The sequence below is a fragment of the Suncus etruscus genome, chromosome 4 (genome assembly GCF_024139225.1).
Source record: "Suncus etruscus isolate mSunEtr1 chromosome 4, mSunEtr1.pri.cur, whole genome shotgun sequence".
NCBI classification, from domain to species: Eukaryota; Metazoa; Chordata; class Mammalia; order Eulipotyphla; family Soricidae; genus Suncus; species Suncus etruscus.
This window is the reverse complement of record NC_064851.1, coordinates 76,302,299-76,324,632: the sequence shown is the minus strand read 5'-3', so window position 1 is coordinate 76,324,632 and position 22,334 is coordinate 76,302,299. Positions and strand designations below refer to the sequence as shown.

The window sequence follows — 22,334 nt, the reverse complement described above, 5'->3', positions numbered from 1 at the left end:
CTGGTCAGCCAAATGTAAAAAAAATCAACTCAGACCTCCATCTGACACCATGAACAAAGGTCAAATCCAAATGAATTAAAGACCTTGATCCAGACCATAAGGTACACAGAAGTACACATAGGTAAAACTCTACATGACATTGAGACTAAAGGCATCACCGAGGAAACAGCACTATCCAAACAAGTGGAAGCAGAGATAAACAAATGGGACTATATTAAGCTGAGAAGTTTCTGTACTTCAAAGGAAATAGTGATCAGAATACAAAGGTCACCCACAGAATGGGAGAAACTATTCAACCAATACCCATCAAATAAGGAGTTAATATCTAAGATATACAAGCTACTGACAGAACTTAACAAGAAAAATAAAATCTCACTCCATCATAAAATGTGGAGAAGAAATAAACAGACACTTTCTCAAAGAAGAAATACAAATGGCCAAAAGACACATGAAAAAATGCTCCACATCACTAATCATCAGGGAGATGCAAATCAAAACAACAACAAGGTATGCCAGAGACTGGCACACATCACTAAGAACAATCAATGCTGGCGGGGATGTGGAGAGAATGGAACTCTCATTCACTGCTGGTGGGAATGCTGTTTAGTCCAGCCTTTATGGAAAACAATATGAAGATTCCTCAAAAAATTGGAAAGTGAGCTCCCACATGATCCAGCAATACCACTTCTAGGGAGATACTCCAGGAACAGAATATACAACACAAAAATGCCTTCTGCACACATATATTCATTGCAGTGCTATTTATAATAGCAAGAATCTAAAAACAACCCAGATGCCCGACAACACATGAGCGACTAAAGAGATTATGGTACATATACAGAATGAAATACGATGCAGCTATCAGAAGAGATGAGGTCCTGAAATTTTCCTATACATGGCTGGACATGGAATCTATTATGCTGAGTGAAATAAGTGAGGAGAGACATAGACACAGAATGGTCTCTCTCATCTATGGATTTTAAGAAAAGTAAAATAATTATTGTAATAATACACAGAGACAATAGAAATGAGGGCTGGAATGTCCGGCCCACAATATGAAGCTTGCCACAAAGAGTGGTGAGTTCAGCTGGAGAAAGGATTAAACAGACAACTACCATGACAATGGTAGTGAGTGAGTGAAATAGAATGCATGTCCTAAATGCAGGCAAGGGGTGGGGGAGGAGGGAGATGGAAGGCATTGGTGGTGGGAACGTTGAACTGGTGAAGGGGGTGTTCTTTTCTTTTTAATTTATATAACTGAAACCCAAGTACAAACATGTTTGTAATCATGGTTCTTAAATAAAAACAAACAAATAAACAATGTTTGTTTCTGTTGCATTAGGCAAGCTATTAAAAGTATTAAAATAACTGCACTGTAAGTGGCCAAAATGTGCAAATTGACTTATAGTAAGTGAAATCTGAGAAGATAATGACAGTTAATACATCCTATATGAAGTAATAAACACTAAAGAGTTCAAAGAAATAGTAAGTCGAAGATGATACCAGGGCTTTGGAGAAAGTTGAATAAGATGGTACATTGAGATAGGCTTAGGAAGAGTAACAGTTATAATTTGCCAAGAACCAGACATGTTGATTTATATGCATTATTTCATTAAGCCTGTAAAATGACTACATTAAGTTACATATTATGAACTAAACAGGCAAAGAAAAATTTGTAGAGTTCAGAGAAGTTATGTGATTTGATTAGTCACACAAACAGTTAATGGTAAGCTTTTCTTTCTCTCTATATTTTGTGTGTGAGTGGTGATCAAGATTGAACCCAGGTCTTGTGCTTGCTCTGTGCCTTGCATGCACATACCCAGTATTAGAGATAACTTTTTTTTTTTTTTGGTTTTTGGTTTTTGGGTCACACCTGGCAGCACTCAGGGGTTACTCCTGGCTCTACGCTCAGAAATCGCTCCTGGCAGGCTTGGGGGACCATATGAAATGCTGGGATTCAAACCACCATCCTGCATGCAAGGCAAATGCACTCCCTCCATGCTATCTCTCTGGCCCCTAGAGATAACTTCTTTTTTGTTTTTGTTTTTGTTTTTGTTTTTGGGCCACACCCGTTTGACGCTCAGGGGTTACTCCTGGCTATGCGCTCAGAAATCACCCCTGGCTTGGGGGACCATATGGGACACCGGGGGATCGAACCGCAATCCATCCGCTTGCAAGGCAGACACCTAACCTGTAGCGCCACCTTCCCGGCCCCGAGATAACTTCTTAAGATCTGATCTTTCCTATTTTTCCCCCGCACTCACTGAAGCTTAGTTTGTTCTCTATGTTGACTGCATTTTCAAGTGATGGACACATCAAACAAGAGTTTATATTTCAGTGGAAAATTTGAAAATGAACTGTTCTCAGCTGTCAAATAAACATGAAAGCAGTACTATTCTTAGGGACAGGGGTTTAAATAAAAAACGTTGTGGGAATAGGCCCCTGTGAGTGTAAAGGGGTTAGGGCAATGGCTTAGGAATGAAGACTAGCTAAGTTTAACTTATAGGATGTAAACTAGTGGCAAGTTATATTTCTGCTGTGTAGTCTGTATGAAATGTAAACTCTCGAAGAAAGAAGTTGGAGAGAAAATAAGACTGCGTCCTCTGATGTTACATTACAAATATAGAGTGAAAGAGAGAAGACCATGGTAGGAGGGATGCAAAAGAAAGAGAACTAGCAACATATGAATCTATAGTGACAGAGAGGCATATAGAGAAGTCCATACTAAGGAAAAGTAGAAGAATCAAGACATCACTGTGTGAACTTCTTGCTTTCTTCATCTTCTCCAAGCCTCCTTTCTCCCAATGCCTCAAGTTGTTTTCTGTCCTGTCAGATTGCATGAGCAGAGCTAAGCACTCACAGTTATTGTTAGATGGGCAAGATACAAGATGGTGAAAGTCACATTAAATGAGGCTGGACTTTGTTAGGCCTATTCTCAGGAAACTTGGACTTGAGAAAATCAGCAAGAAAATTAAAGAAGTGAAATGAAAAAAAAAAGGTGCTAATTAGCTAGAATAGATTGAGTACAAGGAGTAAGAAATGTAAAGAGTACTTCTCTTCTATGACATGAGTGTCGTATCTGACTAGAAGATGCAATAAAGTATCTGACTATAAGATGCAATAAATTAGAGCTCTGTTTAAAACAAAACCCAAACAATTTTCTTCCCTGGCACTTCTCGCTTCTAATGGAAAACAGGCTCTTACTTCCGAAGCTTCCTCAATGGATGACTATTTGAGTTCCAGAACCCACTGGGAAAGGGAGACTGAAGTCAAATGGCCTCATCTTTCTTCCATGCCGCTCTTTTCCTTTTTCTCAAAATTCCAGCTCATTTGAGGTACAGACCTTGGAGGCTCTATCATGTTCCAAAGTGTTCATACACCGGTCTCCTCATTCATTAAATGCAGGACCTCACTCACTGAAATCTCCTTAATATTTGTTGGCTTCAAACCTTGAGTCACATAGTTTCTCAACTGTTCTTCATGGGCCTTCAGTATATACTAGGTGGAATGACAGGTTAAATCACATAAATGGGGCCCCCTGGTATGAGAGTAGGGGCTAAGCAGTAGAGGTGCAATTAGGGGGTTTGGCTGGCACTGAAGGAAACAAGGTTTGAAAGGGCACAGTGGGAACGGTTGTGAGACACTTTGTTGTATTGGTTTACAACTTACAACACAGTTTCATCCGAAAAAAATCCCTCTGGTTTCTTTGATCTGTCTACAACTTGGTTTCACCCAAAACAGAGATTTTCCTACTTAGCATATTTTATATGTTTTCAAGCAAACCTGGGCAGGACTTGCTCAGGATAGGCCTTCTGCCTTCTCCTAGATTCCTGACCACAAACTATGCCATAAGATTGTTATTTGGGGGGCCGGGCGGTGGCGCTAAAGGTAAGGTGCCTGCCTTGCCTGCGCTAGCCTAGGACGGACCACGGTTCGATCCCCCGGTGTCCCATATGGTCCCCCAAGCCAGGAGCAACTTCTGAGCACATAGCCAGGAGTAACCCCTGAGCGTTACCGGGTGTGGCCCAAAAACCAAAAAAAAAAAAAAAGATTGTTATTTGGGGGTTGGACAGATAGTCCAGGGGTAAAGGTGCCTGCCTTGAGTACAACCAATCCTAATTCAAACCCTGTCAAAAGTGACCCCTTGTGCAGAGCCAAGAATAAGCCCTAAGAGTACTGCAGGATGTGCTCCCCACCCCCAAGATGTGTTATTGGTTTTAAATTTTTTATTATAAGCCCAAAAAGTCTATAGTAGTTTATTATGCAGCAATAGAAAATATGCCTTCTTAGAAAACTTAGTTTCCTCAGGAACCATTCTTTGAAATCAAGAGAAAGTTGTAAATATGTATTTTACGATTTTGTCTCTGTAACAAAATTGGTTTTAATGATGTCCTTTATTCTCCTGGATGCTTTGTATTTAATGTGATCTTTATAATTGCCCTAAGGGGTTGATATTTTCACCTTTCAGGTAAATTACTAAAATTCTTGCTTTAAGTCACATAGCAAGAAAAGTAGCAGAGCTGGGCAAGATTCAAACAGGTTTGATCTTGTTTCTAACACCCAAGTTCTGACAATTTCATTGTTCCTCTTTGCTAGATGCATAGCATTTACTCTTCTAACAAAGTAAAAAAACTTATTTAATTTCACAGAGAACATTAAGTGCATACTTAGGAAAGAAACCGCTTTCCAAAAAACATTGCTAAGACAAGTGTTGAAGGTATGGGGGAATCTGAGTGTTCGTATTTGGTTTTGACACTTCTGCTTTTGTCTGTTGTTCCAAGAAATTTTACATCAAGAGCATTAGTAAGCCTCATATTCCTAAATTCAGCAGTCACTGCCAACAGGGCTTCTTAACATTATTCAACATAACAGAATTCTCTACTGCAAGTATTCTTCACTTGTGTTTCAGGACACAAGCCCTCTTGAGTTTCTGTTACATTCCTGGTCATTTTTACATGTCTTCTGTACTGGCTATGCTTCCTATTGCTGATTTAATTGTTGGATAGTTTTAGATTTATTCTACATTCAACTTCTTGGGTGATATCATCTGGCTGTAGAGTTTGAGTGATCTTCTATCCCCTAGGCAATGTATATGCTCCTTCCTGATCTCCAGATTCCTGTCTTTACATATTTAACTGACATCTTTATTTGGCTGTATAGGAGATATCTCAAAATTAACACCTGCAGAACAGAACTCTTAACAATCTTTTCCTCTAAAATGATTTCCTTAGTATCTTTCCTCTTTTGATAAATATTACCATTTCTCCAACTACATAGACCAAAACCTGTGTTCTCTTTGCTTCTTTTCTTTCCCTCAAATCCATCAATAGGTCCTAATTGAAAGCAAATAACCATTTGGCATTATTATCTCCATCTCAAGAACATTCCTGCTGCCCTAATGTCTAGCCAATACAGTAACTTTCTAACTAGTCCACTGCTTCCTCTCTTGCTTTTCCATAGTCCATCATCTTTAAGAGTAGCCAAAGAAGCTTTCAAAATTTTAAATCAAATCATGTCCACAGACTTACAACTACTAGATATCTCTTTTATTCTTTCTACTCTGCTTATCTGGCCTAAAGTTTCTTACGAAAACTTAGATCAATTATTTCTGGTGCCTCTCTTACTGGGATCATGACACAACAAAAAAAGTAAAAGTGAGACTCTTCTCTACCTGAATGTACCCAGATATTAATAAATGAGAGATTTCCCTCTTACTTATATCTTATCTCCTTTTAGTCATTACTCCCATTGTTGCCTCAAAACTCCCAACTCCAAATATTCTGCTCAACAAGTTTTCTTTCTTCCAGTGACTTTTTTTTTTTTTTCCAAACTGGGTTTTAGGAGAAATTTGAATAAATTACTAAACTTTGGGGCCGGAGAGATAGCATGGAGGCAAGAGTGTTTGCCTTACATGCAGAAGGACAGTAGTTCGAATCCCGGCATCCAATATGGTCCCCGAGCCTGCCAGAAGCAATTTCTGAGCATAGAGCCAGGAGTAACCCCTGAGCACAGCTGGGTGTAACTCAAAAACCAAACCCCCTACCCCAAAACCCCATAATTAACATACCCAACCTATCAAACATTATTGCTTAATACAGCCTACCTTCACTAAACTTAGAACATCAATTTACAGTTGGGCAAAATAATCTGACACAAAGCTTAAATTATAGTAAAGTGCTGTACGTCAGTGAATTTATTGAGTACTGTAATGAAAATGAGAAATAAGTGGTTGTATGGGTTTGCACTATTAATATAAAATTAATTAACCTAAAGGATCTTTGGGTTAAACTAAACTTAATTGCTGAATGAGGGGATGCTATGACAATAGGTTGATCCATTTCTTCCTTCTGCTGACACTAGAGAACAGTGAGGAGGTTTACCTTCCTAGTCCTGTGGCTGACTTAAGAAAGCAGTTGCTTACTAGCATGCAAGAGTATTAGACTGTAAATTGGAAGCTTGAGAAAAGATCAAAATTCAACATGTGAAGGAAAGTACCTACTGACTACATATTGCTTTCACACTATCCTAAGTTGAAAAATGACATCGAACTGTATGTTTTGGGCCATACCAAACAGATCAGCCAGAGCGGACCAAAAGCCAAGGTCCAAAGTGATTCTGATAGCACTGGGCTTGCAGTCACTTACACGTTTGAGAGATCTGAGTCAGAAAACAAGAAAACTTGAATTAAAGCCCTAGCAACATGAAGGGTGGGCAGATATATTCCGGATATAATTATAAAGTAGGGGTTACTGGGTTATGGGATATGAAAGATTAAGATGTAGGTAAGAGCAAATGAGATATCAGCTGCACCATTATAAAGAGATTAAGGGTCAGACTGCATGGAGTTCAGTGGTAGAGCACGAGTTTGGCATATAAAAAGGCTGGAGATTGCATTTTTGACACAACCGTACACATATTTTTTTTTAAAGCATAGTACATTTTAGAAATCAGACTTAGTTTTTTAAGATGATGATGGAGTGACAAAGAGGTGACACTGATAAAGTCTACGTTGATAAAATAAAGAGTTTGTGGTGCTTATAAAACATTTGGAAAAGATAAAGAGCCTTGAGACATAATGAATGACGCCTACAAAAGGAAGACACTGGTCAGGGAATGATTGGTATTTTGGAGTTGGTTGAAATCTGGAGACCGAATATATCCAGGACTGAAGAAAAATTAAAATTGCTTCTTAGGGTTTTGCTAAATACTTCCCGGGCTCTTATGGAGAACTGTTTTTGGTGTCAGTCAGAAAACAGCAGCGTTTCTTCAGAGCTGAATAGGAGCTTTAACTCCAAGCCCCAGAAACACCCGGGAAGTACACTTCCATCTAACAGCAACACTGTGCAGGCCGCCCTTGCTGGGGTTTTCCCTTTAGAACCAGTAAGGTGGCTATTGCTTAGGTGGCAAACGTTCCAAAAAAACACAAACCTTCACCCAGTTACGGTGCACGACACGCGTGGCTGAGCATGAAGGGAGGAGTACCCGGGCTCCCTGAACCCCTCTGCCCACCCTGGGGCCCCCAGGAGCCAATTCCACTCACTTCGCGAAGTGTCCGACCCAACATGATCTTCGTGTTCGGCCGCAGGGACCAGGGGACAAAAAAGAAATCAGAAAGGTCATCAGATGCTACCGGCAATACATGGGCGCAGCCATCTTTGATGGTCAGAGCACCCTCCAGCATCGACGCCTCCGATTGGTCGAAGTCCAAATGATCCTTGCATGCGATTGGCTGACGACTTTAGGCACCGCCCGCGACGAGGAGAGCGAGGCGTTCGAAGAGTCCACGGCTGGGGTCCTGGCGGGAGTCCGAGAACTTCTGGTTCTTTGGGGCGTGGGGTCGGGAGAGGAGTTGGCTTCCACCCCACAGAGGGCAGACTAGTGGGGAGGGGGGTCTAGGGTGTTTGCCTTTTATTTTTATTTTTTTTAAAGGAAGCGTAAAGGAGAATGGGCCCAGTGCTTATTAGAATATCCACTGGGACATTTTTAATACTAAGAGCAGAATAATTCCCTTTTCTCTCCCATTCCATGCTCCATGGGGTTAACCTTGTTGAAGTCTCAGCTTCGAAATTGTATTAGTGTGTTTGGCAGGATTTGGCATCCAAAGTCAAGGGTGAGAGTTTGCTGAATTCAGTTCAAGGGCCGTTTTGAATAGGAACACTCAATTCAATCACGGCCTTACGATGGAATTTCTGAAGATCTGTGTGCTTAAGAGGAATGCATGCTCCATGGCTTGCTTTTGGAGAAGTCATATTATACAAAATCCTTCCATTAGAAAGATTTGTACTACTTCCCCAAGGTGTACTGTCATGCCTGCTTGGGTGATTGATAAATATGGGAAGAATGAAGTGCTTCGATTTACGAAGAACATGATGATACCTATCATACACTATCCAAATGAAGTCATTATAAAAGTTCACGCTGCCAGTGTAAACCCTATAGATGTTAATATGAGAAGTAAGTGTTTGAAAGACATTTTTCCCCTTCTTAAGAGTTCTCAAGAGAATTGCACCAGAAATTTTAATCATTTAAAAAAAAAAAACATTGTTAATTGTTTTCATTTATTTGGTGAGAATAAATTAGTTGTTTTAGTTTTGACAATTTCTCAAATGTTATTAACCAAAGTTTTGAAATTGCAGTATTCATGGTAGACTTTAATCTTTTACAAGACAAATTTGAAGTATTTCCTTTAACTTGTGGAGGTTGTGTCTACAACTAATTTTCTGGTCTCCACTCCTGGAAATTTAGAGATATTTTTGCAAGGTTTGGAGGTGTGATCTAGTTTTCCATCTGTTAAAAATTTGCATTTTTATAATAATTATATTTTATTTGTTTTTTTCACTGTTCAGAGCTTCCTTTGTTGGCTCAGTGGACAAAGCAGAATAGAATATGGACACAGTACTTTAGTACCTGCTAGAAAAAAAAAATTGTTGCTTATGTCCTGTATTATATTTCTATTGGAGCATCCAGATATGAAAAATAGCTCTTACACATTGCTTGGGGAAGGGGTTGGGGGAAAGACTTGAACTTAATATAGCCATAAAGCTCTGTTGAAAATGGACAAAACTACTGTGTTGCCTCATGAAATACACACTTGATTCTTTTTGTATTGAGGCTATAATTGCCACTACTGGTTGAGTGTACTTATACTTTTTTTTATTTTTTTACATAAACCATGAAGGTTTTACAGTTTAAAGTAAGTTGTAGGTTTAGACTCACTTTTTGTCCAGGTTTTCCATTTCTTTGTAAACTCTTTTTGTTTGTTTTTGTTTGGGGTCCACACTCAGCAGTGCTCAGGGGCTACTCCTGGCTCTGTGCTCAGAAATTGCTTCTGGCAGGCACTGGGGACCATATGGGATGCTGGGATTCTAATCAATGCCCCTCCTGAGTTGGCTGGCCACTTGTAAGGCAAACGCCCTACTGCAATCCTATCTCTCCGGCCCCCTTCCTTATAAACTCTTAAGGTAGACCCTATTACTCTTTTGACTGCTACTGGCTCAGTATTTGACATTTGTTATCGTTCAGTCATTTTCTCATTTTACCTTTTAATAAGGCTGCAAATTAAATGTAGTATTTTATCTATAACTTTTAATTTTGTCTTTGTTTAGACATATTAACTTTTTCATTTCCTTGAATGCACATGCACAATTCTGTTCTATCCATTTTTATTTTAGTAGAGTCGCTGGATCTGAACCTTCTTGGTTGCTATGCAGATATTATGACACATTTACTTTTATATATTTCTTGAGGTATCTTTTATTTTTGCTTTTTTTAATTTAAATTTTATTTTATTGAAGCGAAGAGAATCCTTCATAGTTGAATTTGAGATATACAATGAAATAGGGCCCTTCCCATCACCAGTGCTAATCTTCTCCAATGGCCCCGAGTGCATCTTAGACCACCACTTTTTGCCCCTGGCTTGTCAGTATCACTGGTCCCTTTAAAGTTTTGATTGTTAGAGTTTAGGTCCCTTGGTTCTATTATCATTGACTTTGGCTTGGATATTCCAAGATCACTTGGCTTTTCTTTGATCATTTCTTTATAGTTTTATAGAAAAATGAGGGAATATGCGGGAAAATAAAGTAATCCGTGTTCCAAGGTTCTAAGAAAAAAGGCGGAAACTTCAATGGAAAAGATAAGAGATTTAAAAAAATCCAATTTTAAAAAAGGTGTGTGTGTGTGTGTGTGTGTGTGTGTGTGTGTGTGTGTGTGTGTATGTGTGTGTGTATGGCAGGTTTTTTTGTTTTGTTTTATTTCTTGAGATATCTCTTAAATGATTTGATTATGTGAGTTGCTCTCTTTTCTGCTCATGTGTTCTTTGGATATGCTTCACTGTTTCAAAAGGTATCTGAAATAATCTGAGATAGTTACTTGGAGTAATCAAATGAGCAAAATATTATATTGTAGGAAGCAGTAATTCCCATTACTGAGAATTAACACATGTATTTTATTTTGAAAGATGAAGTCAGATGTTTTCATAAAATTATAAATCATAAAAGTGATTAAATGGGCATCTTGAAACTAAAGTATAATATGGCCATGGCATGATGCTATAGTATCATGGTAACCTTTAACAAGGAGATGAGAGACAATGGACAATAAAGTTAGGTTCTTTTTCTTTTCTTTTGCTTATGGGCTTTTCTCAGTTTATTGCTCGGGTTATTCGGGGTGATGTTGAGGAGACCATGGAGTGCCAGGTATTTAATCTGGGAATTCTGCATGCAAAGCCTGTGCTCTTTAAGCACAATTCTAATAAAAATTAAATATGTTAATGTATTAGTGCTTCTCTCAGACGCCCAAGTAATTTTCTTTGATGAGAATAACAGCCATTGCCTTTTGCTTTCTTGCTTGCTAGTATTTTTAAGGGGGATTACTTCATAGTCTTCTTTTTTTTTTTTTTTTTTGGGCCACACCCAGTGACACTCAGGGACTACTCCTAGCTATGTGCTCAGAAATCATTCCTGATTATATGGAAAGCCAGGGATTGAACTGAGGTCTGTCCTGGGAAGCCACATGCAAGGCAAACGCCCTACCATGTTGCTATCGCTCCGGCCCCTACTTCATAGTCTTCATCTTGCAAATCTAGAATTTTACCTGACCTATAACCCAGATATAGTTTTTATGGTAGCCCATTCTTTTGGAGAAAACTGATAAACTGTATTTTATAGGTGGATATGGAGCTACAGCTTTAAATATGAAACGTGATCCTTTACACATTAAAACCAAAGGAGGAGAATTTCCCTTGACTCTGGGCCGTGATGTGTCTGGTGTAGTAATGGAATGTGGACTTGATGTGAAATATTTCAAACCTGGAGATGAGGTGAGTTGTGAAATGCCACAATTTCTTTTCTAAGTGTGCAATGTTTGTCTTTCTTGTTAGTTTAGAAATACATCACCCTGGAGAGATAGCACAGCGGCGTTTGCCTTGCAAGTAGCCGATCCAGGACCTAAGGTGGTTGGTTCGAATCCCGGTGTCCCATATGGTCTCCGTGCCTGCCAGGAGCTATTTCTGAACAGACAGCCAGGAGTAACCCCTGAGCACCAAAAACCAAAAAAGAAAAAAGAAATATATCCTATATCACTTTTTCAACTTCATTTATTTTTTCAAGAGATACATTTATGGTTTTTTTGTTTTGTTTTGGGGCTGTACTTGGTCATGCTCTGGGGACTACATGGTTCTGGGGATTGAACTTACGCTCCTACCTGCAAAGGTGTGCAGGTGGCCTTCAGAGCCATCTCCTCCATCCATCAGCTATTGTGAGCTTTGATAAGAGCCTTTATTTTGTTGGTTCTCTTGTTACATTTCTCATAAATAGCTCCAAACAATAACTATACTTGAATTTTCTCTGTCTAGTGGGTAAGAATCAAAAACTTGTAAAATATATAGGATTGGTACTGAGTTTTTATCTTGAATGAGTCTTTGATTGGCAGTTTGTACCTTATGAATTAGATTGTTTTAAAATCAGTAGAGTTTGGGGTTGGAGTGATAGCACGGCCTTGCACATGGTTGACCTGGGTTCGATCCTTGGCATCCCTGATAGTCTCCCAAGCCTGCCAGGAGTTATTTCTGAGCACAGAGCCAGAAGTAACCCCTAAGCACTACCAGGTGTTGCCGAAAAACCAAAAAAAAAAAAAAAATCAGTAGAATTTTAGTATAATCATCTACCATTTGTCATTTTGAACTTTGATAGCAAAAGAATGAACTAAACTCATAAGGGTGCTACCTACCTCTGGTGACATTGGAAGGTTCAGAGCTCTTGGGAACTGGACACCAAAGCCTCACATGTGCATGGCATGTGCTTTCACTTGAACCACATCCCTGGCCACCAGAGATAGTGTTCCTTAGGTATCCTGAGTCCTAGCTTCTTAAATGGGGCTTGTGATCCCATGTGAGCTTACATAACTGAATGGGGGTATGTGTGGGGCTTGGGATCATGAAAATTTTGTGAACAGCCAAAATTTTCAGAAGGTACAACAACCCAAAATTCAGAATCAAATGGTTCATGATTTTAAGGCATTTCTGATAACACTGGCCCATGTGACATTTGTCTGGCCAAAAAGTGATCATGAGTGGGAAAAGATTAAGAAGCCCTGATCTAAGTAACTAGTAAGTGCAGCTGGGTAACTAGCATTTGCATCTGCTTCCAATGTGGCTTGAAGTGTTATATCTAAAACTATATGATGTCATTTTTTGAAGAGAAAACTCTTCTGTTGGAGGTGTTGTTTACTTCTGCTTTTTGTTGCAGAGTAAGGTATGTATTTAAGAACACCCTGAGCTAAAAAATACCTTTTTCTAATGAAGATGTCATGGTTATGTGTTGCAGGTCTGGGCCGCAGTGCCTCCCTGGAAACAAGGCACTCTCTCAGAGTTTGTTGTTGTTGGTGGGAATGAGGTAACTCACCAGTCCTGCTGAAATGCTCTTAGAAAATAAAAACAAAGACTAACAAATATTTCTCAAAGAACTGCTTATTTTTACAGGTTGGCTTCATGTTTTGTGGATAGTTTTGAAAAAGCTAAGACAAATTTTTGAAAGATTAAAAAAGTATTTAAGGCTGTTTAATAACACAAGCTGTTAAAGTGCTGGTCTTTGGCTGGTAGAGCAGGGATTTGTAGTGAAAACTAGAAATTTGACTATGCTTTTGATTTTCACCCTGTACAAATAGGTGGGACCAAGTATTCAAATGAAGCATAGTGATTAATCTTTTTTTTTGTTTTTTGTTTTTGTTTTTTTGGGCCACACCCGGCGGTGCTCAGGGGTTACTCCTGGCTGTGTGCTCAGAAATAGCTCCTGGCAGCCACGGAGGACCATATTGGACACCAGGATTCAAACCAACCACCTTTGGTCCTGGATCGGCTGCTTGCAAGGCAAACGCCGCTGTGCTATCTCTCCGGGCCCATAGTGATTAATCTTAAATAGAAGCACGGCCATATAAAACTGTTGGAAATAATTTGAAAAACAGGAGTCTAATCAAATACATTCAGGAAGCCTGGCAACTTGAATAGTGGGAAGGAGGTTAACATTCAGGAAATTGTCTACAGAAGGGAGGGTAGGAAGAAAAAAAAGTGGGTATTAACTGAGATTAGAGAAGTCTGGAAAGATTACCTTCCAGTAAATGGGAGCAAAGGAAACAGCTGATCTTAGAAACAAATTAGATTGTCTTTATGAGGGCTTGGGTTTTATTTGGATTTATTTCTAGGTATGGCCAGGACTAATGGAATTATTGAATGTAGTCTTTTTTGTGAAGCATGGAGGAACTGTATCTGATAATATAGCCTATAAAATATTACTGAGCCTCTGTTGCAGATTGATCATTTGGAGAATATTCCTTAGGGCAAATATTGAGTTACTATATTAATAAATGCTAAACCTGCATAGTCTTACAGACTTACCTCTGAAAGCTATTGGATTTGTGTATAGAAATATGTAATTGTGTTCATGAGTTTACAAGTCATCTTTTATTTTGACATCACTTATTGTTTCCAAATTGAGGTCTCCCTCAAGCCCAGATCACTCACTCACACTCAAGCTGCCTCATTGCCATATGTCGCTCTCACAGCCTGGTCAGCCATCAACAAGATTGGTGGCCTGGATGACAAGAATTGCCTTGGAAAACGGTAAGTATTTATGTATTTTATATAAATTCATGATAGAATGATAGCTTGGACATTTTCTTCATTTTACTCAGTTTGTCAGAAGAAGTAAACAAGGGTCATATAGGAGAAGAGCAGTTACATCAGCACATTAAACAGTTGCCAAAGGACTCACTTTGTGTCACTTTGGACTTTTTGTTTGTTTTGTTTTTGGGTCACACCCAGCGATGCTCAAGGGTTATTCCTGGCTCTACACTCAGAAGTCCGTCCTGTCAGGCTTGGGGGACCATATGGGATGCTGAGAATCAAACTAGAGTCCGTCCAGAGTCGGCCGTATGCAAGGCAAATGCCCTACCGCTGTGCTATCACTCCAGCTCCATCACTTTGGACTTTTAAGCTTCATTCTGTTAATACTTAGTCCAGTCAAATAGGAACGAAAGATTTTAATTGTGTAGTTAGATTGTAAAATAGTGCAAAATTCCAGTTGGAGAGATAGCATATAGTAAGTTGCTTGCCTTGCAGTTGGACACATATTATCTTCCACTCATGACCAGAATGATCCCAGAGCATATGATCAGGAGCAAACCCTGTGTTCTTCTAAACTGAAGGTGTGGATTCCAAACCAAAATATTTAATATTAATAAAATTGTGCAAAGTTATGTATGTGACTCTCTGGGGAAGAGCCTATAACATTTATCAAATTCCTAAAAATGTGAAGAGTCACTCATATAGTGTGTAAAGAACAATGCCCAGGTGCTCTTTTTGCCTCTACTAGTCATTATCCTAAGCTAGATATGCTTCTGGGAAAACTAGATATGGAGAAAATATAGAACACTGTTGAATATGCTTGAGTTCTTTTTGACTGAGTGTTGATATTCTTTAGGTCCATTCTAGTGCTTCATGGCTTTGAATATATGTATATTTGAGGCAGTGACAGTATAGTGAGTAGGAATATCTTTGATGTATTGAATTCATGTCCAGATGGTGTTGATGTGTATCTAGGTGACCATAGTCACTTCACTTCTGTGACTTGTTTTTTAGGGTTAATTCAGAAAACCAGAGACATGCATGTGTGGGTGTGGTATATTTAGATACTCAATACATGGAGTTGCTATTAGAAACACTGAGAATTATAGTCTTTGTAGTTTATAAATTTAGCATAATAGAGAAAACTGATTTTTTTTTTTTGGTGAGAAACTAGTTACAAGAATTTATTTTTTGAGGACTGGCAAGATATAGAGGGATTAAGGCATTTTCCTTGCATGTGGCTGTTCCTGATCCAATCCCTGGCACTGCGTATATCCCACCCCTACCACCAAGTACTGTTGGGAGTGATCCTTGAGCACAGAACTATAAGTAAGCCCTAAGCATAGCTGGATGTGATTCTAAAAATCCCCACATATTTAGAAAGAGAAAAAAAAATTTTCTTTTGATTTTTGGGTCACACCCAGCGCTCAGGGGTTACTCCTGGCTCTATGCTCAGAAATCGCTCCTGGCAGGCTCAGGGGACCACATGGGATTCAAACCACCAATTTGAACCACCGACCTTCTGCATGCAGGGCAAATGCTTTACCTCCATGCTATCTCTCTGGCCCCGAAAGAGGATGTCCCCCTTTGGACATTTCCTGCCACCAGTGTCCTCAATTTCCTTCTCGTTCTCTCCTCTGCCCTTCCCTCTACCTGCCTATATGGCAGGCAGTTTTCTTGTCTCTGTCTCTATTTCCCTTTTGGACACTGATTTTCTTTTTTTTTTTTTTTTTTAATTAAAACAGCTTGATTACATACATGATTGTGTTTGGGTTTCAGTCATGTAAAGAACACCCCCCATCACCAGTGCAACATTCCCATCACCAATGTCCCAAGTCTCTCACCTCCCCACCCGACCCCCGCCTGTACTCTAAACAGGCTCTCCATTTCCCTCATACATTCTCATTATTAGGAAAGTTCAAAATGTAGTTATTTCTCTAAACTCATCACTCTTTGTGGTGAGCTTCCTGTGGTGAGCTGGAACTTCCAGTTCTTTTCTCTTTTGTGGACACTGATTTTCAGTATTGTTATGAATATTACTTTACCTCCTTTCAACACCCAGTTCTTGTCTAGAATGATAATTTCCAATTATTGCTATCATAGAGTTTTATTCTCTGCCCTAACTACATTCCCCTGCTCTTTGTGACAAGCTCCTTTTGATGTGACTACTCCTACCGAGGATTAATCTTCCTGGCCCTCTTCTCTATTGTCTTTGGGCATTATTACCATATTACCCCCCTTTTTTATATCCTACAAATAAGTGCCATCCAACATTCTAAGTCTATTCCTTTCCCTCTGACTTACTTCCCTCAACATAATAGTCTCCATATCCATCCTGTATAAGCAAATTTTATGATTTCATTTCCCTAATAGCTGCATAGTATTCCAATATGTAGCTGTACTACAGTTTCTTTATCCACTTATCTGTTCTTGGGTACTTTTGTTGTTTTTAGATTCTGGCTATTGTGAATAGTTCTGCAATGAAAATAGGAGTGCAGATGTCTTTTTTGCACTGTGATTTGGGCCCCTAGGGTATATTCCCAGGAGCAGTATAGCTGCATCATTGGGCACTCAATATCTAGTTGTTGTTTTTTTTTTTTTTTTGAGGAATGTCCATATTGTTTTACAAAAAAAAAAAAGGTTGGATCAGTCAGCATTCCCACCAGCATAGAATAGGAATTTTTTTGAGAGGTATAGGATAAATTTTGGTAAAATTTTCTATTTTTTTGTTAGTATGGATTATGCAGATTAAGTATCTATTTTTTATTCTGTACTCCTGATGTGAAGCCTCACACTGTGCTATTAATGTATTGTATTATGGAACTTCCCATCCCATTTATCTTTTGGTCCTTTGCTGGCAGTGCTCAGGGATCACTCATGGTTCTGGCATTCTGGGGTCACATCTGGTGGTGCTCTCATAACCATGCAATGCCTGCAATCAAACTTTAACATCAGGACCTCACACATACAAGTACTCTTTCATTGAGCCTATTGAGCATGTAATTAGGCTAAGAACTGTCTTTCTGAAAGGAGAGTGTAGGCTAAAGATCAACTCTGTTTTTTTAAGTTTTTGGACTTGTCTTTCTTGATGCTACCATTTTGGTCAAACATTTTGTTTAAATTAAATTTCTGTGAGCAAAAATATTTTTCTAATGAGTTATCTTAGTTAACAACCTTACAAAAATATTTTTATATTTTTTATCATTATAATATGATCTTAATTATCATTTAGTCTGTGTAGGGAGATCAGTGTTAGTTATCCAAGAGTCTTTTTTTTCTAACAAGTTAGTAAAAACAAACTAACAATCATATAAGCACTTTGAAGATTTTATAAGGTTTTTTTATAACAAACAAATTTTTAAAATGATTTTCCAAGAGCTCAATACTATTTACATATTACTTTCATTATATAGTCATATTTCTGTAACAACTGGGCATCGATGGGACAGGAGATAATTCAATATTGATAAATATTTATTATGTTATAATATATTATATATTATTAATATTGATTTAATATTGCCATCTAAAATTTTGTCTGCACTTAGGTATTACTAGAAACTTCCCAATGAAATACTGTACTGGTTACTGGCTTATCCATAGTTTCTTCATGATATATTCATGAAGAATACATGAATAGCTTAGGGGCTATAACAAAGAATATAAGTTTGTTGGTTTTTTTGTGGAAGGGCATATCCACTTGTGCTCAGGGAGTACTCCTAGCTCTGTGCTCCAGAATCACGCCTAGATGTACTCAAGGGATCGTTTGTGGTGTTTGGGATTAGACCTTAACTCTAGTACTACTTCTCAGTTCCCCCCACCTCCACCACCTGTGGAGCTCAGGGGTTATTCCTGCCTCTGTGCTCAGAAATCATTCCTGGCAGGCTTAGGGGACCATATGGGATGCTGGAGATTGAACCTGGGTGGTCGTGTGCAGTACAGACACCCTACCCACTGTGCTATCACTCCAGCCCCAGGTGTTTATATTTCTATTGCGGTCACTTGCAGATCTAGGTTGCTTTTCCCTTTGGAAGTGAAGATGATATAGTAGTCATTCCTTGTGGTGCTCAGCCCTCAGGGTTAGAGGGGTGGGCATTTGGGCTCAGCTATGTTGTGCTTTCCAGGCTCTCTGGGACTGAGGGCAACTGGGGTGCCACTTCAGTGGTACTTGGATGTCAAGGTTATATAGTAGCCAGTATTGCCCATGGGCAACAGGGTCTACAGCTACTGGTGCTTGGTTATAAGGACCACTAGGGCTATGTCATGTTGCTGGGGGTTGGGGGGTGGGCAGGCTGGACCCATGGTCCCAGGGATTAGAATCAGACTATTGTAGGCAAGATGTGGGCTCTAATTCTTTGAGCTTTCCCCATCTACATTTCTATCCCTAACCTCTCTAGTAAGTTCCAGGTTGACATCACCTTTGAATCTGAAACCTAACTCGCACAATATAAGCCCACAACCACCCTGACATTTCTTCTATATTCTCAATGTCAGGTCTCAGTTAACTATGATTTGTCTTAAGCCCAAACCCAATCCCATTCCCAAACTCTGTCCTCCCTCTTCCACAAACAGCTCCTTCCCTTGGTCATGTTATGTAAAAAGCAAGATTTTGTCACGTTTGGGAAAACGTTCTTCCAAGTACCTTTAATATTGAAGTGCTAAGATTTTAAGTCTTTTTCATGCAGCTTAAAAAGCTTTTGCATTTTAACTGATATCTCTCATCAACGAGTTTGTTTTTGTTCTCTCCACTAATGGTTTGTTGTAAATTTTTACACATCTCTTAATTTGAATGCTTAACTATGGTTCTTTCACTGCTCACATAATAGGTAGGTACTATAAGAGTCTCCTCATAATAAAACCCAATGATGCCTTGGTTTGTTGACTAACTGTAAAGTAGGAATATTCCTAAAAGTGAATCTTAGGGGCCAGCACAATGGGTAGGGCATTTGACTTACACATGGCCAGGCACAATCCTATGTGGTCCCCCAAGCCTGCCAGAAGTGATTTCTGAGTGCAGAGCAAGAGTAACCCCTGAGTGCCACTGGGTGTGACCAAAAATAAATAAATAAAAGTGAATCTTAAAACAGAAAACTTTCCCATAATGATCCCTGAACTATGCTATTTCACTAAACCCACTAAACCCAAAGCAAACATTTTTTCAAACCAAATTTTTTTTTCTCCATGTCTCACCAGACAAGAGAGGAGGATAGTGGAAGAATGGAAAAAGGAACCATCTCAACAGTGCTTAGCAAGGGAGGAATTATAATTTTATTCCTCTCCTCGTTACTCTGCTGAGACCCTTGTAATAAGAAAAATGAGCAAGGCAAAAGAGGTTTGTAAGTCTTCTACCCCACATATACATAGAAGACACCTGAATAAAAATGTGAATAGTGAACTGGAGGAATAATACAGCAGATATGGCTTGCCCTGCACACATCTGATCCTGGCACCATAGTCTCCTGAGTTTCACCAGAAGTGATTCCTTAACAGACCCAGGAGCATCACCTGGTGTGGCCTCAAACCCCAAAGTACATGAGTAGTTCAAAGAGGTGGCTTAGAAATCAGGCTTAAATATTGACTCTACAGACAGAAGAGAGGAGTATGTCAGGAAGAAACCCTGGGAGGAGAATATTCCAGGAAGAGAAGGGCTGACATGGGTACATGAGTCAAGTTTATTGTTTGCATGTGACCCTTGCATTTGTGACTTCTCTGATTATAAAGCTCTAAAGCAAATTACTCTTTGTTCTTCCTCGTAACAGGATGACAACTTTGTAAATGTATGTGCTCCTTTTACGCAAATATGGGGAGAATTTTTATTTATTTTTATTATTGTGGGGGCACACCCTTCAGAGCTCTGTAGGCCAGGTAGTGCCAGTGGCTCACCCAGGGCTGTGCACTAAACAGGGCACATCCACTTCTTCTTGAGCTGCATCCCTGGCCCAAGAGGTATTTTTTAAACTTGACTGCTTGCTTGCCTCCCCCTGACTCAGCCCCCAAATAATCCTTCTGTGGAAGTAGTATATTTGGGGGTAGCAGATTCTGATCCCTTCTTCTGCATACCTTTCTACTTTCCATAAATGCATCTCCTCACAAATAGATTGAGTGGAAGGACATCTCTCTCAGGGATGCCCTTGTAGATTAAGGAGCCCTAGGTGGTAGTGTATTATCCCCCCACCCCTTGTACTTTCTTAAGTCTGGAAGCTCTCTTATGAACAAAGACAGAATACTAAGAGAAAAGCACACCGATTCATTCCATAGAAATACTCACACTAGGGAGTCTTTATAGGAAGTGAAAACCTGACTTTGCCTGCTGTGTTTGATGAGGAAGTCCTGAAAGGTGGTACAGAGTAGTATGAGAGCAGAAAGGAGCCAACTAGGGAGGGCATGCTCACTGCTTCCTATCTAGGCCTCCCTTGTTGGATAAGGACTCTACTCCACTAACTCAGATTCCTTTTTTTTTTTTTTTTTTTGGTTTTTGGGCCACACCTGGCCGTGCTCAGGGGTTACTCCTGGCTGTCTGCTCAGAAATAGCTCCTGACAGGCACGGGGGACCATATGGGACACCGGGATTCGAACCAACCACCTTAGGTCCTGGACCAGCTGCTTGCAAAGCAAACGCAGCCATGCTATCTCTCCGGGCCCTCAGATTCCCTTTCTAGCTCATTTTCAGATGTCAGTTTTCCAAGCTTTTTGTTCTTTGCTATATTCCCCTCCATGCCACCACCATCCCACCCAGCTCCCCTTAAATCTAAAAGTAGCATGTGAACTGCTAAAAGAGATTATATTTTTAGCATCAATTTTTAAAGACCATTTGCTTCTATTGATGGAAGATATACCAGATTTAAGTTCTGCTTGTTTAGGACTAAATGAAGGGTATATTGTTTTTGTGATTTTTTCCCCTCACAAGTACTTAGTTTGATGGGGCCATCAAGATGATAATATATTATTGTGTTAGAAATGTTCAGAAATGATGGGGCCGGAGCTGTGGTGAAAGCGGTAAGGCGTCTGCCTGTCTGCACTAGTCTAGGATGGACTGCAGTTCGATCCCCTGGCATCCCATATGGTCCCCAAGCCAGGAGCGATTTCTGGGTGCATAGCCAGGAGTAACCCCTGAGCGTCACTGGGTGTGGCCCAAAAAACAAATAAAAAAAAAGAAATGTTTAGAAATGAATAATTAGCTGAACTTAGACTGAAATCAGCAGTTTGTAGTGTCTTTCTTGTTTTGTTTTGTTTTTAGACAATGGCTGACAGTGCTCAGGAGTTATATCTGGTAGTTCTGGGAGACGATGTGATGCCAGGGCTCAAATCCAGGGTTTCTACATACAATACATGTGCTTTTATCCAGTAAACTAGCTCCCATGGCCTTTCTGTCTCTTTATCTTTGTCTCTTTTATGGATTCCTGGAGTATACCTCTGATTCTCATTTGTATTCTCACCTAGAGATTCTGATAGGAGAGAGCTGAGATTAGAACCCAGAACTGGCATTCAGAGAACGTCTGGGACTAAGCCAGAATGTAGGAATCTTTCAAACTGACTCCCCATTTCTAGATCACCTGCTGTTTTGCACTGTGATTTATATATTTTTATATGTATTACATGGTGTTGCTATCATGCTTCATTAAAAAATGAATACGGAAAAAAAAAATGAACACGGATGCCCAAATGCTAGATAAAGAGTGACTCAGTCATGGAAGGATGCCACTGTTACTTTAGAAACTTCATTTAAATTTAGGGAGAATTGAGAGATTGAGTTGAAATGAATGATAGGTCAAATGTGATTTTAAAGCTTAAGAATGCATGAGCAGTATAACTATTTTCTGTACTTCCCTTCAATAAAAAAAAAAAAAGACCAACAGTACAATTCCTGTTTAAAAGAAATTCAAAGTGTGGACTTGGGGAATAAAGGAGGAATGTGTTGAAAACTCTTGGCAATTTTGAATTATATATTTCCTGGCACTTGCTCTAAATAAAGCAGTGTAACCAAGTAATCCAGGCCTGCATACTTTTCGTCTTCATAGCAAATAGGCTTGTCCTCTTTCAAGCATATATTGGGTGACCATGACAACAATCTGGGTAGAAAATATTCCCTTTATAGAGAAGTTATGTAAGGGGCTGATGAGGGCAACAGCTTTCCCTGATATTAAAGGTGTTTTGAAGAGAACAAGCATAGTTCAGCCATGATACTCGAAACCATCGAGGCTCACCTGACTCACTGCTG

The 22,334-nt window shown here is 39.4% G+C and overlaps 2 protein-coding genes across 2 annotated transcripts in view; one reads left to right on the top strand and one right to left on the bottom strand.

The window, feature by feature from the left end:
* Positions 1 to 7,623, bottom strand: part of QRSL1 (glutaminyl-tRNA amidotransferase subunit QRSL1) — a 42,459-nt gene extending 34,836 nt beyond the window's left edge. The window contains exon 1 of the mRNA XM_049771191.1: positions 7,541 to 7,623. Coding sequence (XP_049627148.1) covers positions 7,541 to 7,564 — 24 coding nt within the window. The 5' untranslated portion in view covers positions 7,565 to 7,623. The remainder of the gene's footprint in view (positions 1 to 7,540) is intronic.
* A 316-nt stretch (positions 7,624 to 7,939) lies between these two features.
* RTN4IP1 (reticulon 4 interacting protein 1) overlaps positions 7,940 to 22,334 on the top strand; it is a 56,480-nt gene continuing 42,085 nt past the window's right edge. Inside the window, exons 1-4 of the mRNA XM_049771235.1 lie at positions 7,940 to 8,454; positions 11,166 to 11,317; positions 12,822 to 12,890; positions 13,989 to 14,113. Of these exons, the coding sequence (XP_049627192.1) occupies positions 8,181 to 8,454; positions 11,166 to 11,317; positions 12,822 to 12,890; positions 13,989 to 14,113 (620 nt within the window). The 5' untranslated portion in view covers positions 7,940 to 8,180. The remainder of the gene's footprint in view (positions 8,455 to 11,165; positions 11,318 to 12,821; positions 12,891 to 13,988; positions 14,114 to 22,334) is intronic.